The sequence below is a fragment of the Aythya marila genome, assembly GCF_965140915.1.
Source record: "Aythya marila genome assembly, chromosome: 11".
Classification (NCBI taxonomy): Eukaryota; Metazoa; Chordata; class Aves; order Anseriformes; family Anatidae; genus Aythya; species Aythya marila.
The window spans coordinates 21,136,768-21,162,064 of NC_139052.1; the positions used below are offsets into that span (position 1 = coordinate 21,136,768).

General features: G+C 55.9%; 1 protein-coding gene across 1 annotated transcript in view; it reads left to right on the plus strand.

Annotated features, from left to right (window-relative positions):
- Nucleotides 1-19,534, plus strand: part of ADAMTS7 (ADAM metallopeptidase with thrombospondin type 1 motif 7) — a 45,306-nt gene extending 25,772 nt beyond the window's left edge. The window contains exons 16-24 of the mRNA XM_082768998.1: nucleotides 161-302; nucleotides 2,418-2,544; nucleotides 2,685-2,898; nucleotides 5,704-7,521; nucleotides 8,605-8,757; nucleotides 9,332-9,505; nucleotides 10,210-10,356; nucleotides 10,694-10,853; nucleotides 17,698-19,534. Of these exons, the coding sequence (XP_082625124.1) occupies nucleotides 161-302; nucleotides 2,418-2,544; nucleotides 2,685-2,898; nucleotides 5,704-7,521; nucleotides 8,605-8,757; nucleotides 9,332-9,505; nucleotides 10,210-10,356; nucleotides 10,694-10,853; nucleotides 17,698-17,867 (3,105 nt within the window). The 3' untranslated portion in view covers nucleotides 17,868-19,534. The remainder of the gene's footprint in view (nucleotides 1-160; nucleotides 303-2,417; nucleotides 2,545-2,684; nucleotides 2,899-5,703; nucleotides 7,522-8,604; nucleotides 8,758-9,331; nucleotides 9,506-10,209; nucleotides 10,357-10,693; nucleotides 10,854-17,697) is intronic.
- The last annotated feature ends 5,763 nt before the right edge of the window (nucleotides 19,535-25,297 follow it).

A 25,297-nucleotide genomic window follows, 5' to 3' on the forward strand; every position in this document is an offset into this window, starting at 1 on the left:
AGAGAGGGAGCACAAATACTGCTCCAGCATGGAGCTGGGTAGAGAGTGACATCTGCATGGCCTTGGTGGGCCGTTATCCCCTGCAAACCTCTGCAATGCGACATCCATCCCGGCCACCCTGCGCTGAGCACGTCTCTCACCACGCACCGTGTCCCCACAGCTGCTTTTCCAGGAGACCAACCCCGGTGTGCGCTACCAGTACACCATCCAGCGGCCGGCCGACAGCGAGAATGAGATCGAGCAGACCGAGTTCCTCTGGCGCTTCGGCTCCTGGACCACGTGCACCGCCACCTGCGGCACCGGTGAGTCCCGCTCAGCCACCCCGCACCACGGGGCACCCAAAGGGCTGGGGGCTCAGCCTGTCAGACAGCACTTCTCCTCCTTTAGTCCCCCGTCTCCTCACTAGACAGCATAAATGCTGATGGGATTTTGTGGTGCAGGGAGGCAGCAGGGCCTGTGCTGTTCCTGTGCTGCACCAAGGCGTTGGAGAGGCAGCTGGTGGCAAGAGCTGCACGTCCGTGCCACGCTCCCCATCGCAGCCGTATCAGAGCACTCTGCTGGCATTCGGCTTAGAAATTCCTGGGTCTTTGGTTTCAGGAGGTCTTGAGGATGAAAAAAAAAAAGGCAGCATGTGCTGAGGTCGTAGCTCCCTAGCGGCCCCTGCCACGCTCAGCCACAGGAGCCCGTTCTTTATCAGCGCTTTCCTCACTTTGGTGTCCTGTTACTGCGCCGGGTGTCCCTGGGCCATCAGGCTGATCGAGACAAAAAGCTTTAGAGGAATCAGAGAGTGTCAAATGGCTGGTCTGCAGCCTGGCCGGGCTGGAGAGGAGATTATTTCAGGAGCTTGGTGGGGGCAGAACATTGTGGTCCTGTTCAGGCACCATGTCCTGTCTTCCCCTCCTCTTCACTGTGTCCCGAGCGCCCTGGGCTGCAAGGGATGGGAAGCTTTCGAGGGATGTGTGTGTGAGCATGTGTGGCCGTTCAGTCTCACAGCACTCCGCAGAGCTGACAGCAGTGAGTGTTTTCACTTTACTCCATAAACAGACGTCAGAAGGATCAGGTCTCTCTCTGTTTCTCTCTCTCTCTCGGCTTTTTGGCTTTCTCCCCAGCTGAACGTTCCCCAGCAGCAGAGCCGGGCTGAGCATGGCGCTGGGCTGCTCTCAGGGTACCCACGGGCAGGGAACAGATCCTGCACATGGCACGGGGTGAGGCTGGGGGCAGAGGGGGCTGCCTGGAGAGCAGCCATGGCTCTGGGTGAAAGTTAAAGGGAGAAAGGAAAGATCCCTTTGCGTGGAAAGCAAAGGGACTTCACTGACACTTGTCCTTTCTAAGCGGGAGATGTTTCCTGCCTGCTCCTGGTAGATGTGGGTTGATTCCTGCCGTGAAGCAGGAGGGATGTGGTGCTGCATGAGCTTGCGGAGCTTTTTACCTATTGTTGCTGTAAGAGCTCTTTGCTGTGGATTTGCGTGGGCGCCCACGAGATGCTGCACTGCAGCACGTGCCGTCAAACAGGACGGGAACCAAGCTCTCTTGCTTTTATTTAAAACCAACTTTCCATCGCATGGTTGGCTTGACAGCTTCCAGAACAGAAGGGAAAGGTAGGAGCACATCAGACACAAGCTGGCCAGTGAGGTTGCTCACCCCACAGTTGTTCCCGGGGCTGAGATACTTGGGATTTGGGAGAGCTTGGCACAGGGACCTCATCTCTGCCAGCTCCGTGCTCAGAAACCTCCAAGCTCCAGGGCTACAGTGCCCGGCAGCTCTCCCCAGCAGAGCTCAGCAGCTCCGGGCCCGTCTGCGCTCAGCTGGTCAGCGTTATTTACAGCCCTCCCGAGTCACGGGTCAAGTATGTGTGGCAAAAAAGCAGGACAAAAGCCGACAGCGAAGGCAGCGTGTTGGAAGTGAGGTCATCCTGAAAAATGTCACCCGTGAGTGCTGCAGGACGGGGGCAGGAGGCTTCGGGGTGATTTATCCACAAGCTGCAGCAGGGCAGGAGGCTGCCAGAAGGAATTGTGCTGCTGCCAGGTCCATTCTCGTCGGAAAGCTCCCCCGAGCGCCTGGGTGTGAGCTTGCACACCCAGGCACGTGCACACACACACAGTGGCCGTCGTTTTCCAGCACAGTTACACTCCCTGGCTCTAACCATAGAGGGATCATGTCACGTTTCTGGTGTCCAGCTCTTCTTTTCCCATCTGGGCATGAAGGGAGCGTTGGTGCCATTGGCAGCATGCGAGGGGCACGTGCAGTGGCAGAGGTGGGCTCTCAGCTTTCAGTTTCAGTTCCAGTGAAGGTTTCATTTTCCTTCTTCTGGTTTGGGTATCTGAGGGTTCTGGCGAGGCGTCCTGCTGCTTGCTGACGGGATGCCCAGTGATCTGCTTGGAGCTGTGTGTCGAGCCAAGCCTTGTCTGTGTCCCCAGGGGTGCAGAGGCAGATCGTGCACTGCGTGGAAAAGCTGGCTGGCATTGTGGAGGAGCGATACTGCGACGCGCTGACCCGGCCTGACGACCAGCAAAGGACGTGCAACGAGGAGCCCTGCCCCGCCAGGTCGGCTCTTTGTTCCTTTGCTCCTTCTCAGCACAATTTCGATGCCCAAACCACCCCAGCAGAGGCAGCAGGGGCCTGGGGATGGCACGGGGCAGGTGCTGGCTGCAGCACGCACATTTACAGCATTCATCTTCCCCCAGGTGGTGGGTCGGCGAGTGGCAAAAGTGCTCGGCCACGTGCGGGACGTCGGGGCTGATGAAGAGGACAGTGCTCTGCATCCAGAGCGTGGGGCTGGACGAGCAGAGGGCCCTGCAGCAAGCCGACTGCCAGCACCTCTCCAAGCCAGAGTCCACCGCTCCCTGCCACCGGGATGTGCCCTGTCCCTCTCAGTGGGCCGTGGGGAACTGGTCAGAGGTGAGACAGGGACCTGGGGTGGTCGCAGTTCCCTGCAAAGGTGGCCAGAGCATAGACGAGGTGCCACCAGGATGTCCTCAGCCTGGAGCAGGCAAGAGCTCTCCTGGTACTAAAGTGCGTCTGGGGCTTGCATTACAGCACCAGATCACACAGAAAGGAATTTCATGGCACAGAGAGGTCTCGGTAAGGAACAAGCAGCAGTGTTTTTCCCATTTTCTCCTCTTCTCTTTCTCTGAGTTTTGCTGCTTTCTCAATCAGGCAAGGCCATGCTGCGTGCTCGATGCGGAGGGGGCAGAAACAGGACGTGTTAAAGCCTTCAATGTGTTTTCCAGCCCCACAAGTCTTTCCCCTTTGTTCTGGCAGAAACCTTACAACTATTTCCTGCTTGCAGAGGCAAGGTGCTGCGGGCCAGCCAGGGTCTAGCTGTGCTGTGCACGTGCGTGGCGGCGGGTGGGCGTCTGCTCTGTGCCCACACGAGCTGGCACGGGGCTGTTCTGCCTTGCTGCTGCTGCCAGGAGTGGGGCTCATCCGCAGGGAGATCTTCAGCAATGTGCTTAAAGGAGAGAGAGAGAGAGAGAGATGTATAAAATGCCACGTTCGGTGGAGACCCGGTGCAGCCTTTTTTTATTTTTGCATTTTTGCGGTTGAGGTTTTTAACCAAAGAGCCGTAACTCCTCGTTTGAGCAGTGGTTTCAGAAAGTGTGCAGCGTGAAGGAAAGTACCAGGAGACAAATCAGAGCCTGGGAGCAGAGCTCGTTGCTAAGAAACAGAGAATAAAAATGCGAACAGAAAATTTGAAGGCTAAATGAGAGCTATTTAGAAATATTTTTCTAGAGGCCCACAAAAGCCACAATTGCTCGGTTGAGAAAGAAAGCTGCAATAGTTTAAAGGAAAAGCCCCAAATCCCCAGTTGCCCCGGGGTCTGTCCCAGTGCTGCTCCTCTTTGGCTTTGCCATCTCCGCGTCTGTGAAACCATGAAAAAAGCACTTGAGATTTTAAGATGTCTGTGACTTTTCTGTTCTTCCTTCACTTAAAGTGAGACTCCTCTTTCTTTTCTCCATTGCCACCACCACCAATAAATGGAGAAATTTGAGGGGCCGGGAAGCTTTCCAGCAGCGTGGTCCATCCACCCAGTGCCAATCAGAGCGGCTCCTTTGCTTTTTGTGCTTGCAGAGCCTCGGGCAGGGCAGCACGTGTGTCCCGTGGGGAGCCCACTGGAGCTGAGGGGGGATTTGCAAGTTTGCTGAGCTCATGTGTTTAAGCACTCTGGTGGGTCCGGGAGGCAGTGCTTTCAGAAAGACCCCGCAGCAAGGCACACCCAGCTTCACGGGCTCCCTGCAGAAGCTGTGCTGCTCTCAGACGTGCTGCTAACACGCGAGGCTCTGCCTGCAGAGCATCTGTCTCCTGCTCTCAGAGGCACGTCCCGCTGTGCAGCTTGGCGCTGCGATGCCTCCTGCAGCCATGCCTCCTGCGGTCCCGTGCGTGGTGCTGAACACCCTGCAAGCTCTGCTCCTTCCTCCTGTCAAGCTGCTAATGGCACTGGCTCCTTATCTGTGCCTTGGGGGCTCTCCTGATAACCAAGGCTTGGCAAATAACCCCCCTCCTCCTCCTGGGAGAGCTGTGATACCTGGAGCTTATCTCCCAGATGGAGCCCAAGCCATTTGCTAAGAAATTTTGGCTGAGTGGTGGAAGCTGAGCTCTGAGCTTCTCCCTGATCTGGCAGCACCGTCCTGGTGGGGCGAGGCAGCTTGCTGGCACCTCGCCTGCAGGGGAGGCTGAACGGAGATGCTGGATTTTGGGGACATTGTGCAGTGGGTGGGAACGGCCAGCCCTGGTGTTCCGAACCCTGCCTTGTGCCAGGCACATTCCTGGGCTGCAGGTCCCATCCAGGCACTGGAGCCTTGCAAGGACTGAGCAAAACCAAGAAAGGCTCAAAGTTCACGAGTCTGTGTTATCTGAGGACCACATCTCCAGCCCAGCCCAGCGCAGAGGTGCTGCAGGTACCCCGAGGGCTCTGTCTGCCCACCTTAAACTTCCAGTGCCGGTGGCCGTGCACCAAACCCTTGCCCTAGCACATCCCTTTTCATCCAAAGAACGGTGATTTTTGCAGAAATCCCCTCTGCTGGGTTTGTTTGACGTGGTGGTTGTTTATTCTTGCTGGCTGGGATGTGTGAGCGTGTTGCTGTGCGTGACCAATGCTCTGTGCATCTGCCACAGCAACCTGCAGCAGCCCGTGGCCTCTCCAACCCACGTGTGGTGCTCATAGCTCCACGGTTTACTTATCGTGCAGAAAACATTGCCGTCCCTCGCTGCAGCTTGTGGGTTTCTTCTATACTGGGCGACCTCAAAGAGACCATTGTGGTGGAGGAGAGGGCGTCTTCCACAAAGCCACTCATTGATCCTCGCTAGGACAACACCCCTGTTATTATCTCCTTTAAAACATTCCCTTCCAGAAGAAGAGATGGAATTCATGGGGATGGGCCACTTAGAGCAGACCTAGTAGCTCAGCTTATCCAAAGCCCTTTGCGGTGCTCATCTCCTGGGAAAATCACTTCTGGCTGCAGTGCAGGACAGGGATCACTCTGAGCAAAATGCCCTGCGATACGTACCCCTGCTGAGGGGCTCCGAAATGGGGAGACAGCCCCGGAGCCCAGCAGGCACCCGACTGCCCCGCACCACGATGGGACCACCGGGGACCCGGGTGGGTGGTGGCAGAGGCAGAGCCACGGGCAGCCCAAACCAACGCTTCCCCTGGCCTCCTGCATCTCCCGTGCTCTGAAATGTTCGTTTCTCTTCCTTCCCCAGTGCTCGGCGACGTGTGGCAATGGGACACAAAGACGCCCTGTGTACTGCAGCAATAATACCCAGGCGACTTGTGATCCTGAACAAAGACCCAGCTCGGAAACTATTTGCTCCCTGCCGCAGTGCCAGATGAAATTAGACGACGCCAACACTGACTGGTCCGGCAGCGGCTCTTCCAGCAGGGAAATGTTTAATGAGATAGATTACATCGGCAATAACCACATCACTGAATTTAACCCCTTAATCCCAAACATCCCGGAGTCCAACGACGTCAATATCATAACCGAGGAGGACTTCTCATCCAGAAAAGGAAACGTCTTTGTTGATGACTTTTACTATGATTATAATTTTATCAACTTCCATGAGGATCTGTCCTATTACCCCTTCACCGAGAAAGAAACCAAAAGCGAGGTCCCTAAGCCCGAGCTGAGCAGCAACGATGTGGAGGAGCCCCCTGAGCTGCCCGCTGATGTCCTGCACACCGTGGAGCCAGGAGGAGGAGCAAATGGGGACGATCTGGTGAAGCAAAGTGAAGCAAATATTTCTGCTCCCGTGCACAGCGAACGGGAGGCAGAGTCAGGGGGTTTTGTCATCCATGACCTCCTTGGTGTGGCCCCAGAGCACAAGAGAACCAGCACAACCGCTCCCAGCACGGCGGCTCCTGCTCCCACGGGTGATGAGGGGGGAGAAGTGCTTGTGCCCCGCTCCGAGGAGCTGCTGCCCACGCAGCCTGCAGGGAGTTGGGGCTCTCCCAGCAGCCTGGGCAACCTGCTCCCCGATCAGCCCGCAGGCACCGTGCTGGCAGGCTCTGTTCCCACGTGGGATGGGGATGCTGCCGCCCGCAGCATCGCTCCCTGGGCTCCAGCTGCTCCCTCCACGCCGCTGCCTGTTGACAGGGGCAGTGCTGGTGCAGACAGCATGTCCCACAGCCTGGGAGAGCCTGGGAGCAGAGAGCCTGCGAGCACGGTGCCTCCTGATAACACTGCCAGCACTGGGATGGGCCTGGAAAACTCACGGGAAATGGGGTTTGTCATCACCAGTGATGGTAACGGTGCTGCCTCCAAGGCCGAAGAGCAGGAGGAGTCGGCAGAAATGCCAGCAGCAGAGGGGACTGTGAGCACGCACACAACACAGGAGCAGCCACACATGGCAGAGGGGATGGGTGCGACCTCCCCCACCACCCGCAGACCGCAGCAGGAGGTGGGCAGGAGCGCTGAAAGTGCTGGTCCCATTGCAAGCCCTCATCCTGCAGGTGCTACGGGGAGCCCCCCGTGGGAGGCAGGGCAGCAGGCGGGGTACAACACCCCCCTGTCCCTCACCTCATCCCCCTTTGTGGCCACAACAGCCCTGCCAGCACCTGTGTCCGTGTCCCCCACCACTCCTGGGCTGCCCACCCAGCTCACCTCCAGCAGCCTCCCCCAGAGAGCTGCCCTGGCGCCAGCCCCCCCTGAGCCCCCAGCTCCGGGGTGGACCGAGGGGAGCCTGGGGGAGACGTGGGTGCTGCAGCACCCGGAGCCAGCCCCCACACACCCCCCCCAGACCTCCAGTGTGGCCCAGATGGGCAGCACGGCTCCGGGGCAGCGCTCCCCATCAGCATCAGCAGCCCCAAGGACATTTGCTTACGGAGATGGAGATGGAGATGGAGATGGAGATGGAGATGGAGATGGAGATGGAGATGGAGATGGAGATGGGGAGCAGGAGGGATCCCAGCCCACTCCCATGCCCCCAGGGCTCTGGGGGCAGGACGAGGCTTCGCTGCTGCCATCCACTGCTGAAACAGCCGCTGTGACACCCAGCTGGGAGGTCGGCAACTGGAGCGAGGTAGGGTTTGTGTCCCATTATTGTGTCCCATTATTGTGTCCCTTTAGAGGTATAACGGGGCTGGTTTGGAGGTAGCAGACCTGTCCCTTCCCCAAGACCACTCTCTGGGGCACTGCTCTCTGCATGCAGCTAACGCAGGCACTTTTGCATTTGGGTCAAATGCTGACAGCACCGAGTGCCATGGGGTGAAGCCAGTGTGAGTTGGGTGCCTGTGGCCCTCGCTGCAGCCAAAACTCTGCCAGGCACCGGCCGTGGCAGCTCCTTGCCCTCTGCAGTGGCACTGCCAGCTCAGGAGGAGCCGAGAGCACTGAGCCCCTGCTGTGGCTGGGCACATGGTGAGAGCAGAGTCTGGCCCAGGAGCAAACATCTGTCATTTTATTGGCAAGAGTGGTTTAAAATACGCCCCAAAATGACAGAGATGTCAAGGCTAAGGTGCATTAGGGCTGCAAATTACCGCAGGGAAGGGGCTGTGCTTGGCGTAGTGAATGGGGGATTATCTGTAATTATCAGCTCTCACTTTACTGCGGAGCTGTCCCGTGGCTGCTCTTTGCATTGCGCTTGCAGTGACAGACAAATGGCTTCTGCAATCCCTGGTAATGGGCTTTTATCAGAAAGCACAGAAATAAGAAGCCTTCTGTGCCGCAAACCACTGGAGACCGAGCGCCGGGGAGCTCTTTTCGGGAGGTTGCACAAAGGAGCCAGTAAGTGGGAGGACAATAGTTGGTGTCAGTGAAATAGAGTCACACATGAGGGCTTTGTGAGGGGGCACCGAGCATCCCCAGGTGCTCCCCACGGAGCCGGCGGGACGTCGGTAGTGTTGGAGGGAGCCCTGCTCTCGGTTTCAGCACCAGGGCAGTGCCTGGCACGGGGTTACGCTGAGATAGTCTGTTCGGAAACCCCTGCACAGGCTTTCGAGATGAAAACACTGCTGAAAAGTAATTCAGAGCAGTCTCCAAAGTGAGGGGTGAATCCCTGCCTCACCACAGCCCGGTCCCGTTCCTCCAGCACCCTCCTGCTCCCCGGGAGGGGGCCGTGAGCCGAGGCTGCCCCCCGGGTGCTTTAGGGGCTGCTTTTTCTTTGCAGTGCTCGGCCACCTGCGGCGTGGGCGCGATCTGGCGCAGCGTGCGCTGCAGCACGGGCACGGAGCGGCACTGCGCTGCTGCCAGCAAGCCCGTCCCCGCCAGGAGGTGCTCCCTGAGGCCGTGCTCGTCCTGGCGCGTGGGGAACTGGAGTAAGGTAAGCAGGCGTGCTTGCCCTGCCTCTCCTTCCACACCATTTCCCTTCCTAACGCACAGAAAAGGGCAGCAGCAGGTGCCTGCCGTGCGGGTGGTTATTCGCTGTCTGTGCGTGCTCCGGTCCCGTGGATTGCAAAAGCAGAGGTCAAATCTTGCGCTTTGCACAGAGTTTAAATGACTTTATCCCACAGTAATGGGGTGGTTTAAAAGCCAGCACTGCTGAAGCTCATTGAAGGAAGGTTTGAAAGTCTGCAAAGAGCTGTTGAGAAGCCACAGCAGCAGGACGTGTTTGCGGTTAGGTTGGAGGAATCTGCTGGGTTAAACAGCGGCGAACAGCCCGTGTTATTCTGCGTGGCCTCCATCTCTGAGACACGTGGATGGGAGATCAGCAGCTGCCTGATGCAAAAAGGCTTTGTTTTGTTGCAGCTGGGAGCTCCACAGGCTTTTAGGTGTAGAGAGGTTGAGCATTATCCCAAGCCAGCCCAAGGCAGAGCACGTCAGTACGTTATTTTATCCCGTGGGACTGCCCTGCACCAGCCCCTGGCTGCAGCGTGACGTGCCTCTCCTTTGCCCAGTGCTCCAGGAACTGCGGTGGAGGGGTGAAGGTTCGGGACGTGCACTGCATCGACACCAGGGACCAGAGGCTCCTGCGGCCCTTCCACTGCCAGGCTGTCCTCTACAAACCGCCGGCGCAGATGCCCTGCCAGAGCACGCCGTGCCTGGACTGGTACACGTCCTCCTGGAGAGAGGTAGGAGCTGCTGGCTGGGGCTGAGCGGTGCCCACACATCCCAGCGCCTCACAGCAGGGAGTTGTGCCTGAAGTGGGCATGGTGCACGAGGAGAGGTGTCAGCCAGGCTGTTTTCAAATTTTTGAGAGCTCTTTGCAGATAAACACAGGAGGAGGGAGTTGTTTGTTGCCTTTTACCAAAAATTGAGCTGTAAGGTGATGGTGAGCAGTGAGGTCACCTCAGAAACAGTCTACAGCCTGTGTGCTTGTGATGTGCTGTTTCACATCCACAACTATTTTTCAGATCTCCCCCTGCTGGGCTGGCACCTGGTGTTTGCCCAGGGCACGAGGCGCAGGGCAGCTGCTGCAGGGGAGGTGTGCGGCAGAGGGGAGAGCATCGCCTGAGCCCGGGTGATTGTCCTGGGCAGTGGGCTGGGGCTGCCTGTTAAATGTAGGAGCAGATGCTTGCAGAACATCTCCTGTATCTGCCTGCCTCTGGAAAACTTCGAGCTAGTGTAGAGCACCCATCTCCCTAAGGAAACCACGCACTGATAGCAGCTGCAGCTGCTAAGTTGGCATTTGACCCTGGAAGCAGGGCTTGTGTTTGCTTATGCTTTGGTAGGGGCATTTTTCATTCTTTTTTTCCTTAAGAGTCCAAAGCACGGAGTGTGTCTGCTGTTCCACCATGCTTTTGGCTTCCCCTTTTGACGAGTTTTGTCCCTGCAGTGCTCAGAGCCCTGCGGCGGAGGGGAGCAGGAGCGCCTGGTGACGTGCCCGGAGCCGAGCCGCTGCGATGAGGCCGTACGGCCCAACAACACCCGGCCCTGCAACACACACCCCTGCACCGGCTGGGTGGTGGGCTCCTGGGGGCAGGTGAGCACGGAGATCTGGGCTGAGAGGTGCCGTGTGCCCCCCTCCCATGGTTTCTTTACAAAAAGTAATAGCTAAAAATGTTCCTGGTGCTGTCATTGCCGTGGCTACTGAAGTTAATAAGCTTGGTCAGTGCCATCTGCCCCACACCCAAGTTGGCTGGGCACCCTCGTCTGCAGCACGTGGCAGAATGGGAACAGCTCTTGCACAAATGCAAGGAGAAGGGGTAAAAAAAACAACAGCCTTCCAAACCAAACCGGGGAGTGGTGCAATAAAAGCAGAAAAACTCCCCAGGGCCTGGTGCTGCCGGCCCAGCTGACAGCTCTGCCTGCTCCCGCAGTGCTCGGCGCCCTGCGGCGGGGGCATCCAGCGGCGCCAGGTGAAGTGCATCAACACGCAGACGGGGCAGGTGGAGGAGGACAGCAGCCTCTGCGACCACGAGCCCTGGCCTGAGAGCACGCAGAAGTGCAACCCGCAGGACTGCGAAGGCACCGAGGCGGGTGAGTGAGTAACGCCCCGTGGGCTGTGCTACTCCTGGTGACTAAATATTCTCTCTTTGATGCGATCGTTCTCCCCAAGAGCTTGTGTGAGCTGTCTGGTGTCACCCCTTTCCAGGCAGACGGTGCCACGCTGCCACTCAGGCAGTTGCCAACAGCTATCCCCGCTTGGTTTCGAGGGGATGGGTGTAAACGTGTGTCTGGGTCGTGCTGCAGTGCCTGGATGGTCAGGGCTGAGGTTGGGGTCGATGTTTTACTTTACATAAGACTGACAGAAGTCATAGCGGAGAAAGATGAGAGGTACAGGAGGTTATGTGCTGTGGCTGGGCATGAAAACTTCTAGCTTCACACAAGGGTGCTGCGTTTTCAGTGCAAGCACAGAGTGCTCCCGAGCACCCATGCAGGTGTGACCGCCAAGGGACCACCAGCACCCACCAGCGGGGCTGCTGTGGAGGAACCTGGGGCAGCAGTGATGTGTTCCTTGGAAAGAGGGAGCCAGAACTAAAGACCAAGAGGTGAAGCTTTCCGACCATTATAAAACTTCTGAGACGAGCATGGGCACTGGGTTGGCTTCCTCACTTTCCCATTCAGTCAGAGAAACGTGTCCATGGCAGCGGGCAGCTCCCTGCTAGCCAGAAACGTGCACGCCACAAGGGTTGAGAGCTCTTCAGAGGAAAAGCAATATAATGGGGGGTTAGATGCTGCTGATATTGACACGCTAATCATTAATCAGCCTTATCTTCTCAATGTGTCCGCAGAACAAAGCTTTTTGTCTGCCCAGCAGGGAACATTTCACCCACGGGAGCTGGCCATAAGGCAGAGCTGGGGGGGCTGGAGCTGGCCCCGCAGGGGGGACACCCCACAGCCCCGTCCCTTACCCGTGCCACCTCGTGTGGGTGCTGCAGGCAGCCCTGCTCCCCCTGCAGCTTCCCTGGTTCATCATGGAGGTGGCACCTCTGCAGGAGGTGCCCATGGCACCGGCTGCTTTTGTCAGGGGAACGTTCCCACCAGCACGGGCTGGCGGCGAGAGCCGCGTGGATGCTCGGCACGGCCAAGGTTGTACCAGAATAACCGTGGGGATGTGTAGGAAGCACACAAATAAATGTTACAATTCTGGCTTCGAAGTGACATAAATGCTCTGGCCGCGGCCCAGGGCAGGAAACGCCTCTTGGAAATACAAACATTTCCTGCCAAACTCCGAGGAGGAACAAAACTTTCACATGGCAGGAAGTCACAGATGTGTAAATCCACAGGCAGAGGCTCCCAGAAAAGGCATGAACATAAACTCTAGCCCTTTCCTGTGTTTTAAAGGATCTTTATTGCACAAGATTAATGAAGGCTGTGGGGATTCAGTGTTTACGTTAGGAGGACAAGGAGTCTCCATCTCCCGTAACACGAAGTGCGCTGGTACCAGCAAGCTCGTGTTGGGCTTGGGGAGCAAAAATGTGAGTAACCTCAGCAGAATTTGAATGTTAAAACATAATCAGACAGATTTTTAAAGGAGATGGAACAGAGCAAACAAACAAACATCTCACTGGCAATTGGCCCTCTCCAATTAAAGGAGGTTGGAATTAATTAAAACCAGAATCCTGTTCTGTCGCTAGGTTATAAATTAATTGATGATTACACAGAAGTTATTTTTAAGTGCGCCTGTAGTTTTAGGGCTGAATCCAGCTGTGAGTGGGGAAGAGAAGGTCGGCTGTGTCCTCAGATGGCTCCCAGGCAGCACCCGAGCCCACCAGGCACTCGGATGTGTCCGAGTTGGGTCCGGGCACAAGGTGGCACGGACCCGGAGGAGGACCCAAAGCCCGTGGCTGGTCGCCCCATGCCCAGGACAAGCTCAGAACAAGGCCACCCATGAAGGAGCCACCGGTGGGTGCGTGGGGATGGACACTGCCCTGCTCAGCCATCCCCAGGTGAAGCTCCTGCCCCCAGTGCAGGTCCCAGGGGCTGTGCGGGGTGTCCCGGTGCTGTGCCAGGAAAGCCCTGCTGCTGCCGCTCGCTCCGGAGGGGCGCGAGGGACGCCTCTGCTCTTGGCAGCCCTTCCGAGGTGATAAGAGTGGGAGCGGATCTGCTGCACTGCGGACACGCTGCCAGAGAGATAAGAGCAGCGTTGGTCTCAGGAAGGCTTCTTGTGCTGATCCCAGCCGTGCCTGCGCCTGGAGCCCAAGCGGAGCTTTGACACCCACATCAGCCACTCCTGTTCCCAGATCATTCCCAATTCCTAGAGAAACCCTTTGGTTTTTTTTCTCCCCAGTTTTCTGGGATGCGTTAGCAGACGGCCGTTGCCCATCAGGATCTCAGCCGTCAGATCCCGGAGAGGGAAAGGAATTAAAGAGCACGGCTGGCCCCAGAACAAGTATGCACAAACGGGCCCTAGATGTGGTTTCTCTAGGAATTAGGCAGCTGTTCCCTGCCAGCGGGAAGGGGGGGCTCAGCCTCGTGTCCCGGGAGCAGCGCCAAGGTCGGCTGGTTTGGGACAGCCTGGATGAGGGCAGACCCCGGGCTCCTCTCCTCCTCCCACCCCTGTGTTTGGCTCCCCAGCCGGTGGCTGGCTGTGTTTCCAGCCACCTCGAGATTAATTGGCAATTAGGCATTGTATTCCTTCTTGCTTTCGGTGGGGGAATGAAATTATTCATGGCTCTGCATACAGCTAAGTTTGTCCACAAGGGATACCCGCTAGAAATAATTGCAGCGAATTCCAGTTTGCTCTCAGCTGAGCATGGAAGCCCGCATCCTCGTGGCGAGACAGGGACGCACTGCTGGCCGAGTCATTAAGTGCCCTTTACCTACTGCTAATTAACAGCAGCCGTCAATAGAGAGCGGGAGCTTGGGAAAGGATTCTTCTGGCTTTTAGGAAATGTAGCAGCAGTGGTTGTTGCACAGTTTAGCCTTACCTACAACCCTGCCTTCCACGGCAGGGGCCGTGCAGCCCCAGCCCAGTGCAGCTCCCGCTGAAACCTGCACACCACAAGAGAAAGCACAGTAATTGTCCTACAGATGGAACAGGAAAGGCACGTTTCCTCTCCCAGCTGAGAGCAGCGGGGTCTTGCTTAGTGCAGTGCCTGCACGCTTTATGTGAATGACCTTGGGATGGGTAACGGCAGGGAAGATGCTTCTCCCCCCTCCTTGGCAAGCTGTGAGTACATTTAGGTTTCTGAAAGTGTGAATTGCAATGGGCTTCAGTGTCCAGTGCGAACAGTTAGGGTGAAAAAATCAGCTCACCTCCAGCGCTGGGTGCTGGGTGCACGGCACAGGGCACCCTGTGTGGGCACGGGGCAGCTGGCTCAGGCTGCAAGTGCTAAAAGCAAGGAAAGCAAGAACAAAACTGATGGAGAGCTTTCCCCACGGCCCGCAGGGTCAGCACCCTCAGCTGCGCGTTAATGCTCGCCCCAGGCTCTGGAAGCAGAGGGCTCAGGGCTGCTGCCCAGCACTGTTACCCTGCCCGATCTTGTACACAAACAGATGTGAAGGAATCAGGAGCCCATCGATGCGAAATGGCCGCGTGCTGCTGCCTCCGTGCCCATTGCAGGGTGCCCACGGGCGTTGCAGGATGCTCTGGGCACGGCGCGTTGGAAGTGGTTTCCAATTCTGGGGAGGAAGCTCGGGGTCATGTTCAGAGGCTTCTTTCAGCAGAGCTGGCTTTTCCTACTCCTCCCTTTATTCATAAGAATGAAGTGGAAGACAGCACAGTTGTTTTTCTTGAGTGCAGGGAAAATCCTCCAGTTCTGGCTCTGCATCAGCTCTTAGGAAATGAGAATTTCTCTGTTGGATCCAGACTCCAACAAAGGGCTGATCCCTGCTCGCCTCCTGAGAGCGCTGCCATTGCCCCCTTCTGTCTGCGATCCCCTGGGCAGGGGGGGGTCACCCTTCCTCAGTGATGCGTGGAGCCACACGGCTCAGACTGAGCAGCAGAGCCTGAAAAATTGGCGTTTTCTGCTTTTCCCTCTGGTTTTCCAAGCTTTCAAAGTTTTACAGGCTTTGGCGTGCGCAGCACGAGCTGGACGGAGTGCTGGGTGCTCGGTGAGAGCAGCACAGTTTTGCTTTGCAGTGCCTGGGGGAGTTGAGGCCAGGAGCATCGTGCAGCACCAGGGATGTTCACGTTGCATGTGATGCACCAAGAAATGCCTCGCTGGCCTGGCGCCGGGGCCGTTCCTGGTGCTGCAAGAGCACGGTGCTGCCAGCGGGGCTCTGAGGGCAGGGACTGCGCCGTGCCCGGGGAAATGAGCTTGAAATGAGCTGGAAATGAGCTGCGGGGGAGACCAACGGCATCCGAGCACACATCGCTCCCGTGCTCACCAGTGACTGCGTCTCCAATGCTGCCTACAACAAAGCTGCTAAATGCGGCGCCTCCTCCAGCGCTCGATCCCAGTGGAGGGCACCGCAGGCCCAGCAGCAGAGCTGGGGCCAACGCTGGTTAAACTGGGAGCTGGCTCCGAGAGCGCCCGGCAGGCCAGAGGTCAGCGGCTCAGTGCGCTCGTCCTGCTGGCTCAGCGCTCAGCCCAACCTCTCCTTGTTTTTACAGAACCTGTACCAGGAAGTTTATTTTTCCCCAGCATGAAAGTAAATGCTTAGGTCTGTAAGGCAGAAGCTTAAATGAAATTTAAAACGACTTCCACACCGGCTTAAAAAAAAACAACCGCAGAAGTGTGGGTTTTCAGTTTCTAATGTGCTGACTTAGCCTGGATTTGGGAAGCCCTGCTTCAAGCCATTTCTGCAGAGTGAAATTTGGCACCATCTCGAAGATTGGAGCGTGTGCTCAGATGAAGTGTTAGGATTATAAAAAAAAAAATTGTTAATAGAAAAAATAACAATAAAAGGATTAGATGAAAATTGGGTCAAACCTATGGGGACCTTCTGTGAAGAGCTGAAAAATGAAGTGCTTATTGCAGCTTCCTTTGCCCAAGCCCAAGTTCCAGGGAGGAGCCGCGGGCGCAGCCAAGATTTTCCGCGCTGGGTCTGACCCCGCGTGCATCCACCCCGGGGCTCTGCACTGGGCCAGGGTCTGGCCGCCCTGGGAAGCCCCCGGCGCTCAGCAGCTCCCGGTGACTTCATTTCATAAAAATGCTTTTTAGAAATGGATCCTGGCCCTGGGCTCGGCGAAGGAGTGGTGGCCACCTCCGGTGCAGGGGCGGGCGGCTCTGCCCTCCCTCCCAGCCCGTCCCGGTTTCCATTCCGCAGCAGGGGCGCCTCGGATGTTAGTGCAGCGTGCGAAGGGAGCTCTCGGTGGCGGGGCTGACGGGCTTAAGCCTGCACACAGGGCCTGGCGATGCAGCTGTGGGAATTTCCATCCCAGCACCAGGGCGCTGACCCGTTGGAAAGGGATCAGACGAGAGCGGAGCCGTCCGCTGCAGCCCGGGGAGGTTTGCCCTGCAGCGAGGCTCCAGCAGCAAAACCCCCACAGCTCCTGCAAGGGAGGGCAGGAGGCAGCTTGGGCGCGATCCATGAGTGACTTTCTAGGAAGGCTGCTGGGATAAGCACGGGCTTTTTGCTTGGGAGCAGCCCCAAGCAGCACAAGGTGCACGGCTGCCTGCTGAATATCTCCGTGTGCTCTGCGGGACCATCCCAGCACGGCACGGCTCCCGCAGCAGTGCTGAGCCTCCGAAATGTTGCTGGTGTTCCCAGCACCCCAGGTGGTGGTGCTGAGCTCTTCTCAGCCCCCGATTTACGCACGGTGCGGGACTGGCTCCGGTGCTTGCTCCCAGTCAGCTGTGGCCACAGCAGCATCGGTGTGAGGTGATTTCTTCAGGGCACAGAGACACCAGGGCTTTGCAGAAATAGCTGTTGTTAGCGAGGAAGAGAGGAAATACCTCGACCGAAATAGAAAATTAATTTTAGAACAGGATAGTGACCTCCGTGCTGGCGGGGTGGGGGCGCTGAGGGCTGCGACTGAACTCCAAAGAGGGAGGAAAAGTCTCTGTGCTGCATCTGCTGCTCCCTCGCGCTCACTACTGAGGACCAGATTGTCCCTCATGGGAACGGGGGCATCAGCCTTTCCCTAAACAAAGCCCTTTGTTCACCGAAAGGAGACGGGGTGGGGCAGTGATCAGCAAGAGCTCCCCGGTTCCCTCCCCACCGCTGGTGTTTCCCCAGCAAAAAGTGCCCTGGGAAGGGGAAAAGCTTTTTGTGGAGCCGTCCGGTGGGGGCTGTTTGGTGGGGGGGCCACAGGGCTGCCAGCTGCAGGAGCAGCCTTTGCCCTTTTCCACAGAGAAGCCGTCGTGTTAGTTAATCACTTGTACAGGAGGTGAATTGGACAGAACTGACGTAATTCAAATGTTTTGCACAGCTGTGTGGGACCCGGTGATGCACATGCCTGTTTTTGTGTAAACTGAAAACGGAGGAAATGAAGCATCCAAGCACAGCACCGAGGCGAGCCTGCAAACAAGGCGTGCGTGGCGCGGGGGCTGTGCCGTGCTGCAGCCCCTTCGAGCCCGGCCAGGCTCTGGTGGAGCGAGCAGCTGGGCAGAGCGGGGCACGGGAATGGGGCCGATTCCTGCAGCCTCTGCTGCTGGTGGGGGCGAGGCTGCTCCCTCCTCACACATCCCATGGGATGCCCGGCACCAGGCTTTGTACGTGGCGATGAGGGAGGGCGTTCTGTGGGGGGCAAGGTCTCTTCGGGCAGCATCCAGGGGGGTGGATGAAGTGCCTGAGTGGTGCCACCAGTCCTGGAGAGGGCTCCTGCGGCTGCCGGGTGCTTGTGGAGGAAGCGGTGGCTGCGGGCACTTTGCTCAGACGAAGGCGGGCTCTGCATTTTCTGAGGTCCCTGCCAGCTGTGCTGTCAAATGCCTGATAACCGTCCGGGTGCCGTGGCAGTAACGCTGTCCTTGTCCTCTCGCATCCCCTCCAGGCTTCGTCTGCGAGCGCGACCGCTTGACGTTCAGCTTCTGCCAGACCCTGCGGGTGCTGGGAAGGTGCCACCTCCCGACGGTCCACGTCCAGTGCTGCCAGAGCTGCCGCCAGCACGGGCACCATGCGCCCGGCCGGGACCGCGGGGACGAGCGGGCCTCCAGGAGGTGACAGGACCGTCCCCGAGGGCAGAAAGCACCGGGACCCGCGGCGGCTCCGGGAGCAGCCCTGCGGCACGGCAGGGAGCTGGGGAGCAGCCGGGCGTGCTGCTCTGTCGCCACACGGTGCTCTTGCAAAACACAGGGAAGGCTCCATTTGTTGTATTTGTGCTCCACGTAACGGTGCTCAAACCTTCAGTCTGAAAAATTGCGTCTGGCTCGGGCTGGGTGCGCGGGTCCCACGGGGAATGGGCCGGGGCGGGCGCAGCTCTCCGTCGGGGTTGCAGCCAGCACTGAGCGAGCAAAGAGAAAGCATTTTAGGGAAGGGAAACTTAAAGCAGCAATAATTTGGGGGAGACTTCTCAGAAATGCTTATGGTGCTATCACTTGACATTTTAAGCCTCTTGATGGTGTTGGCAGGCCAGCACGAAACTCCTGACTTTTATCATTATTTTTATATATGTACGTGAGTATCTGTCATTCCACCACTACAGCTGACCATGTGGAGTCATTTTTTTTCCCTTAAGGGTCTGGAAGCTGGCAACCCATTTCTGTAATTTTCATTGACTTGTTTACGCACTGAAGCTAAATAACTGTAATTTAAGAAATGGAGAGAGATCAGAGGCAGAAAGCTTTCGGCTTCAGTTCCCACCAGCAGTCCCAGGCTCGCAGCGCACACAAGGGCTCTGCCCTCTTCATCCCGCTGCTGGCTTCTGCTGCAAAGCCATCGCCCACGCTCCTGGGCAGTGTGGAGGCACTGGTTAGGGACATCAAGGCATGAATGAAATGAGTCTTGCTCTGGAGCCGGACAGCGTAGGCCCCTGCACGTGCTGATGACAGAGATGGGAAGCGGCTCTGGCCCCAGCTGGGAGCCTCTGCCCGGCAAACCCCACGCGCTTCCCTTGGCTGCGTGGCTCCTCGCAAAGCCCGACTGGCAAAGTGAATTGTACTCACACAACTGGATTTCCGTATGCAGTTATGGCATAGAAGTGTAATGGTTGGTTAAGGTGTTTTTCTGTGCTCTCGCCAAGCTAAAACCCTTCTTTCTGCTTATATAGAGTCACTTCTGTTAAGGTTAGTCGATTCTTTTATCTAGAGTATCTGCTATTGTACGAGCGGCACCTCGGCTCGCGCAGCCCTCGCAGCCGGTGCTCGTGTGCTGATCCTCGGTGTCTGGGGAGGTTTTGCTCTTGGGTTGGTTCCTGGAGGGTGTCGGGAGCATCTCGGTGGCACATCCTTTCTGTGGTACTCTTCAGGCTATAGAAGATGAAACTGGGGAGACCGCAAACACAACCCTGCTTGCGCTACACTGAATGGAAAAAGGCCTGAGCCCGGCACGAGCTGCCCTGTGTTGAGCAATGCGGTCACAGAGTCCAGGATGGATTTTTTTCTTCATTTGTACTGTCTGGGACAACGTGCAGCACTGCCGCGTAACAAGGGAAATTCCTGTGTGTAATTTGTATGTAAAACAAGCCAAGACTTCACTGTTTGTGTTGTACTCCTTTCCAATGTGGTGTCAATTTTTGTGTTTCAAAGCCTGCGTGCATTCCTGTTTTCCTTTGCGTCGGCACCATCTGTCCTCTGCTTCTGTCAGTGCTCCGAGGTTTTGCTGAGGAACAGCCTCCAAATGTGTTGGGTTTTAATGGCTATAGCTCATAAGTGTGTTAAATTAAACAGTTACCGAAGAAAATGGAAGGGTTTCATATTTTCTCTTCCCTTTGGGGAATTTTAAAGGGCTTTTCACTGAAAACTCAGTTAAGTGGAGGCTCTTTAGGTACTGACAACAGCAGGGGTTTGATTACTCTCATCTTAGCTGCAGCAGAATGGAGCAATCAGTTTGCATCTGAAAATCATTTAAGGCAGCCGATTGAAACTGGAATTTGTGTGATTACAATCTGAGCTCTATAGATTTGGGGTAAAGTACTGGCACGCACAAATCTAAAGGCTTCAGCTTTGGATTGCGGTGCTGCTGACTCCAGGATTGCAAATCAACTCATTTCAGTGCCAACTGTAAGGACGAAGCAGCCCGAGTCAAAACGCTGCTGCTCCGTGTGTGACACCACAGCCAGCGCAGGCAGCTCACATCGAAACGCAGACGCTCATCGCAAGAATTATTTAAATTCTCCCTGATTTATCTGCACTTCGATACATTAGAGGTGAAACACCTCTGAGAGCGGGACCTGCTCTAAACCAGAGGGTGCGCAGGGGGGTGCAGAGCTCATCGCTTCCTCTCGCAGCAAATCCAGACCGAGCCCAGGAGCAGACTGGGATATTTCCTTGCTCTGCATTGTCAATATTGGTGTTTGGACCTGCTGCTTGTAACCAAGGAGCTAAACAGAAATGCCTTTTTTATTAAAAAAAAAAAAAAGTTTCATTAATGTGTCAATACTAGAAGGTCATTACTTTAGAAATAACCACAGCAGTAGTCTGCACATGAATGCAGAAAAGCAATTATAAATCAGAAGATGTTTGGAATAGAAACTGCTTTTCTCTGCAGTATCTAAGGGCGTGGTTTACCAGGAAAGCAAGTTTATCCTTTTTGCTACGTTAATTAGAGCAGAGTGTGAAAGAGAAAAGCAAGAACACGTCAGGTTCCAGCTTCTGGACATTTTTTTTAAAAAGAAAATTGAATTTCATTCTTCTGAGCAGATCCTATGTGCAGCAGCAGAGCAGGGGGTCGCTGGCTGCCCGTCCCACCCGGCTCTGCACCAGGCCGGGCACCTGGGGGCTGCAGCTGCAGCGGGCGTCATTTCTTCCCAGAACTCACCCCAGCTCTGCAGTCACTATTCCGTTTTCTCCTTAGCGTGTCTTTCAAGGCTTACTCATTTTCCTGGCGCTGTTCGTGCTCCGGTGTCACCAGGAAAGGTGCGGTCTGCTTGCTCTTCAGAGGCCACGGCCACGGTCCCCGAGCTCGGTGGCCTCACACGCTGCCCGCCGGGATGGTGCCGCACACCCTGGGCCCTGGGGCATTCCCCTCCCAGCCCTCGCTGGCAATAGCCCTTGCAGAAGAAAAGCCCTAAGCGATGCTTTTCATCACAGATACAGGATATGTGGCTACCGGGATGCATTCAATTTGTCATTATAAGATACTTTTGGTTCATTACTTCAGAAAGACCCCATTGAAGACCAACTGTGCACAACACGTATGCTTCATTTGCCACACAGCAAAGGCGGGTTTTCCCACTAATTGTGAACCTTCGCAGCGCGGGACTCGGAGTCTCTCTGACCTTTGTCCGCTCGGTTTTACTTGGCCTGTTTGAAAAACATTTGGTTTCCCTGCTAAGCTGCCGGGCACGTTGTTCTTGCAGCCAGTTGCCGTCCGGACGCGGTGCCCTGGGTCAATTTAACGGGTGCTGCGGGCTGGCTTTTTGGGCAGGAATGCACGTTTAAACAAATCTAGCCAAGCTTAATCACAGCAGCCACTGATAGCGGAGCAAGGCAAGGCTGGGAAATGTCTCCTGTTTCAAGTGAGTTGGTCTCAAGGCATTGTGTCATTGTGCCATGCATGCCAAAGCCCGCAGACTGCACCAATTCTGCCTGCAGCACGGACACTGCGGGCTGCTGGTGTCTGCGCACACCGACCTGCTCACAGCTGTGCACGTTTCGTGTGACCACACGGACACACAGGCAGCAGGGCCCCTCGCTGTGCCACCGCCGTGCTAAGTCGGGAAGCACATGCGTGGTGTAATGGAACCAATGCTCTGCAAGGTTCTGCAGGGCACCCTTTCGGATGTTTTAAACAAAACCCGAGGCAGCAAAGCTCCCCCTGCGCAGCTTCCAGCTGCTGACGGCTACCACAAGGTGCTGGGGGGTGGCAGTCGGGCACAGCACAGCAGCAGCATCGCCCCTTTGAGTGGAAGAACGCAAACCCAGACGGGCAAAAATGGAGAGATCTGTGCCAGTGCTTTTGGCTGAAACTTTCCTGACACCGAGCATTGGGGGGCTCACCAAGAGCTGCGACAATGTGCAGTGTTTGTGCCCAGACACCTCACCCAGGGAGCGGCACTGCTCCTCCTCAGCCCCCAGCCTCCCCCAGCCCCTGACCTCCGGCTGCCCCAGCGCACCCGACGTGGGCTCAGAGCAGATGCTCACAAGTAGTTTTTTCCTGTATTTCCCACAAAGGAAATAGAGCAAACAATATGTTTTTTTGAAGAGGCTTTCAGTTAAGTTTCCTGACATCTATTGTAAACTTCGGCTGCTAATTAGGGAGCAGGGAAAGATTTGCTCACAGGTTTCACTTGCCGTTTTTCAGTGTAACATGTCATCCACCCGCAGACGGCGGATCTGGCACGAGGGGAAACCATCACATCATGCAGCTCCGTTCTTGACAAGCTGTTGATGAAACAAATTTGAGAAATGATTTGACCCTGAAGGCAATGTGCCCCGAAGTGCAGCTTTGAAGTGATTGCTCAGGTGTGCTGTGGGAGCAGGAGTTGGCTGGGCAGCGCGGGGTGTGCTCGGGAGTTAAAGTTCATCCAACGCTCAGTGCCAGCACCGGGGGAACTAAGCCCTTAGCCAGGCCGCTTCTCCCACTAATTGTTAAACCTTGCCTGCTGTTTTCATTACGATTACAGAAATATTGGCTTAAATGACTTCTCCTCCCAGATTTTGCTACTTCCCATCCAGCCTGCAGCTGCAGCCCCTCTGAAAACCATCCTGACACCCACGACACCAAACGTCCCTGATGCCGAAGGACTTGGCTTGTCTTTTTTCAGGGCCAGTTGTAAATACAAAACCTGTTTCTCCACAGGCTTTCTGTTTATGTGTATGAAGACTTTTATGTATAAACAGATGATTTCACTGCTGTGCCACCAAGCAAACCACCAAGGCCAGGACACCACAGCAGCTGGCGTTGCCTTGTGTCGAGGAGGTTGCAGCTCCCAGCAGTGCTGGCGTGGGCACAGGGCATGTCCCAAGGTCACTGGGAACCCCCAAAACCTCCACTGCCTCTCCTTCCAGCCTCCTCTTAACATCCTCCTCTCATCCTCCCTCGTACTGCAGACAGGATTAGATCCACTGTCCCCACATGGCCTCCGGCTCCCTGAAAGCAGGAGGCAGGCACAACTTAAGAAAAAATGTTGAAAAATGCAAGAACTCTCTTTTTAGGGGACAGTGACCGATGTGGGAAAGAACAGGGCGAGGATCTGGCAGCAAGTTTGTGGAGAGGGCTCGTGGCTACAGAAGGCAGCCAGAGCTGGTGCTGCCAAACCCCCGGCAGGTAGGGGCAGGAAAGGAGGGCAGCAGGGCTGAAGCCCTGCCCTGCCCCTGCAGGCTCCACCTGTACTGGCACAGTGACCTGAGCTGCTTGGGAAAAGCTCGTCCCCATGTAAGTGAGGATGGTGGGACAGGGGACAGGAGTGACTTGGGAAGGTGGGCACCAAGCAGAAGTATCAGACGTTACCAAAGTAGTGAGGTTTCTAGAAGGAGTGGCAGGATGGAGTTGGCCAGCACTGCGAGACTCCTGAAGGCAGCTTCACAGGAAAACCCCCAAAAGGAAGGCACTGGGGCACAGCCCGTAGCTTGTGTTTTGCTGCTGCTTCTATTTATTTGTCGGGATCTCCTGAAGCCTCTCTGAGAAGAACCAGAGGTTTTTGGCTTCAGATTGGAAATCGGACCTTGTGTTCCCCCTGGTTACCTCCAGACATTTCCAGAGCTGGAGACGGGAAGGAACTGAGAGCTCATTAATTGGGAAGCAACAGGAATTTTATGGAGCGGGTTCTTTGTCACTTATTAACAATAACACTTAAAACACTTCCGTATCTCAAGAAGCCATGGGATTGCCCTGTCAGAGCACCTGCGTTCTGCAGACTGTCAAATTCCCCCTCCCAAGTGCTTCTGTCCGGAACAGACAAACTCAGACGGAGTATTTTAATCCCCAAAGGGCCAGGGAGGTCACCGGTCCTCCAGCCCAGCACCAGCTGCCCAGACAGCGAGGGATCCCGTCCCGCAGGTGACCGAGCACGAGAGGAGGCCAAGCAGGAGGCAGCGAAGCACAGAGCAGGAATAGCTCACAGCCAGCCCCTGGCGGCAGCGCTGTCCCCACATAGTTTGCTTTTATCCAGGAAAATTTTGCATTTTTGGCACCAGCTTTAGGCAGCAGTGCTGATGTGGTCCTGCTGCAGTCACTGTGCTGGAGACCCCCTGGGTGCAGGGGGGCTCATAAACCCATTTGTAATCTGTTGGCCACAGATTTTACTCGTGTTTGTGATCCCTCCAAATAACCCCTTAGAAGTCACTAATGGAGGTTCACAAGTTGATTTTTAAGGACTCAAGGAGTGATTTTAGCCCATACAGGATCAAGTAAAAATAACTGGGCTTCGTTAGACAGTAACGGGGTGGCTTAAAGATACAATTAATTCTACACTGACATGCCTGATGGCATAATTACAGCCTCAGCTGAACCCCATTAAAGCAAGGTGCGTCTGCTGAACTCCCAATGAGCCAACCCTGCCCCAGGACCTGGGGACACAGCTCAGGGGGCAGCCAGCATCCACCCTGCAGGAACCAGCCCAGCCTCCTGGATCACAGCAAGCACATGGCCCCTTCTGCACCGCAGTCCTGTCCACGCTTCACGGAGCAAATTTCATCATTTATATTTATTTCTGTCCCCTTGGTGCAGGGTTGATGCGGCTATCAGCAAAGCCACGTTTTGGGAAAAGTCGGAAAAGCGAAGGTAGGACAGGAGGAGAAGGATTTGAAGAATTTTGTTGCTTTGCCAGTTTTACCACCACCAGCAGGAGGTGGGAGGAGAGAAAGGAGAGAGAAATAAGCTGCTCTGGGCCTTGGCCACACGGCTGGCAACAAGGCACTGCATGCTTTGCTCACCCAGAGCAATCGGTTTTGTCATGAAATGAAGGAAAACTGCTTCACACGTGTTGAGGGAGGGGAGAAAGAGCAGGAGGATCTGCGCAGCCCGGGACAGCATTAGCAGAGCCGCTGCTCTCCTCTCTGGGACTCGGCTTCTGACCTGTGTTTGTGCCTTATGGAAAGCTCAGCAAGGCTGGATGTAAATATTTAGAAACATCTATATGCTAAAAATAGTTCTCTCTCTATATGCTCTGTTGCCATCTGTCTAACAGCTTAAGCATGGCTAAAAAAGTTCTTCTACCCCTTCTGTTCCCAATCCTATGGCCCCACTTGAGTTTCTGAATTCCCTCATCTCCAGCTTGCTTTTTCCTCCCACCCCTGCAGCTCAGCTCCTACATATTTCCCCAAGCTGCATCACCCCAGTCCTACACCCCATCACCGAGCTTTTGGACACAAGCCCCGTGAGCACTCGCACAGCCCCGCTGCCATCAAGGCCGGGGTGAGAGCTCAGGGGAGAATTCACCAGTGGCAGAGGAAGCGAACAGGCCCTTTACCTAACTTTGCAAGGACTTGCAGCCCAGGCAACTGGGCTTTCCAATCTGTTATTTTCTGCCTAGAGAAACAGGAGCTGCTAAA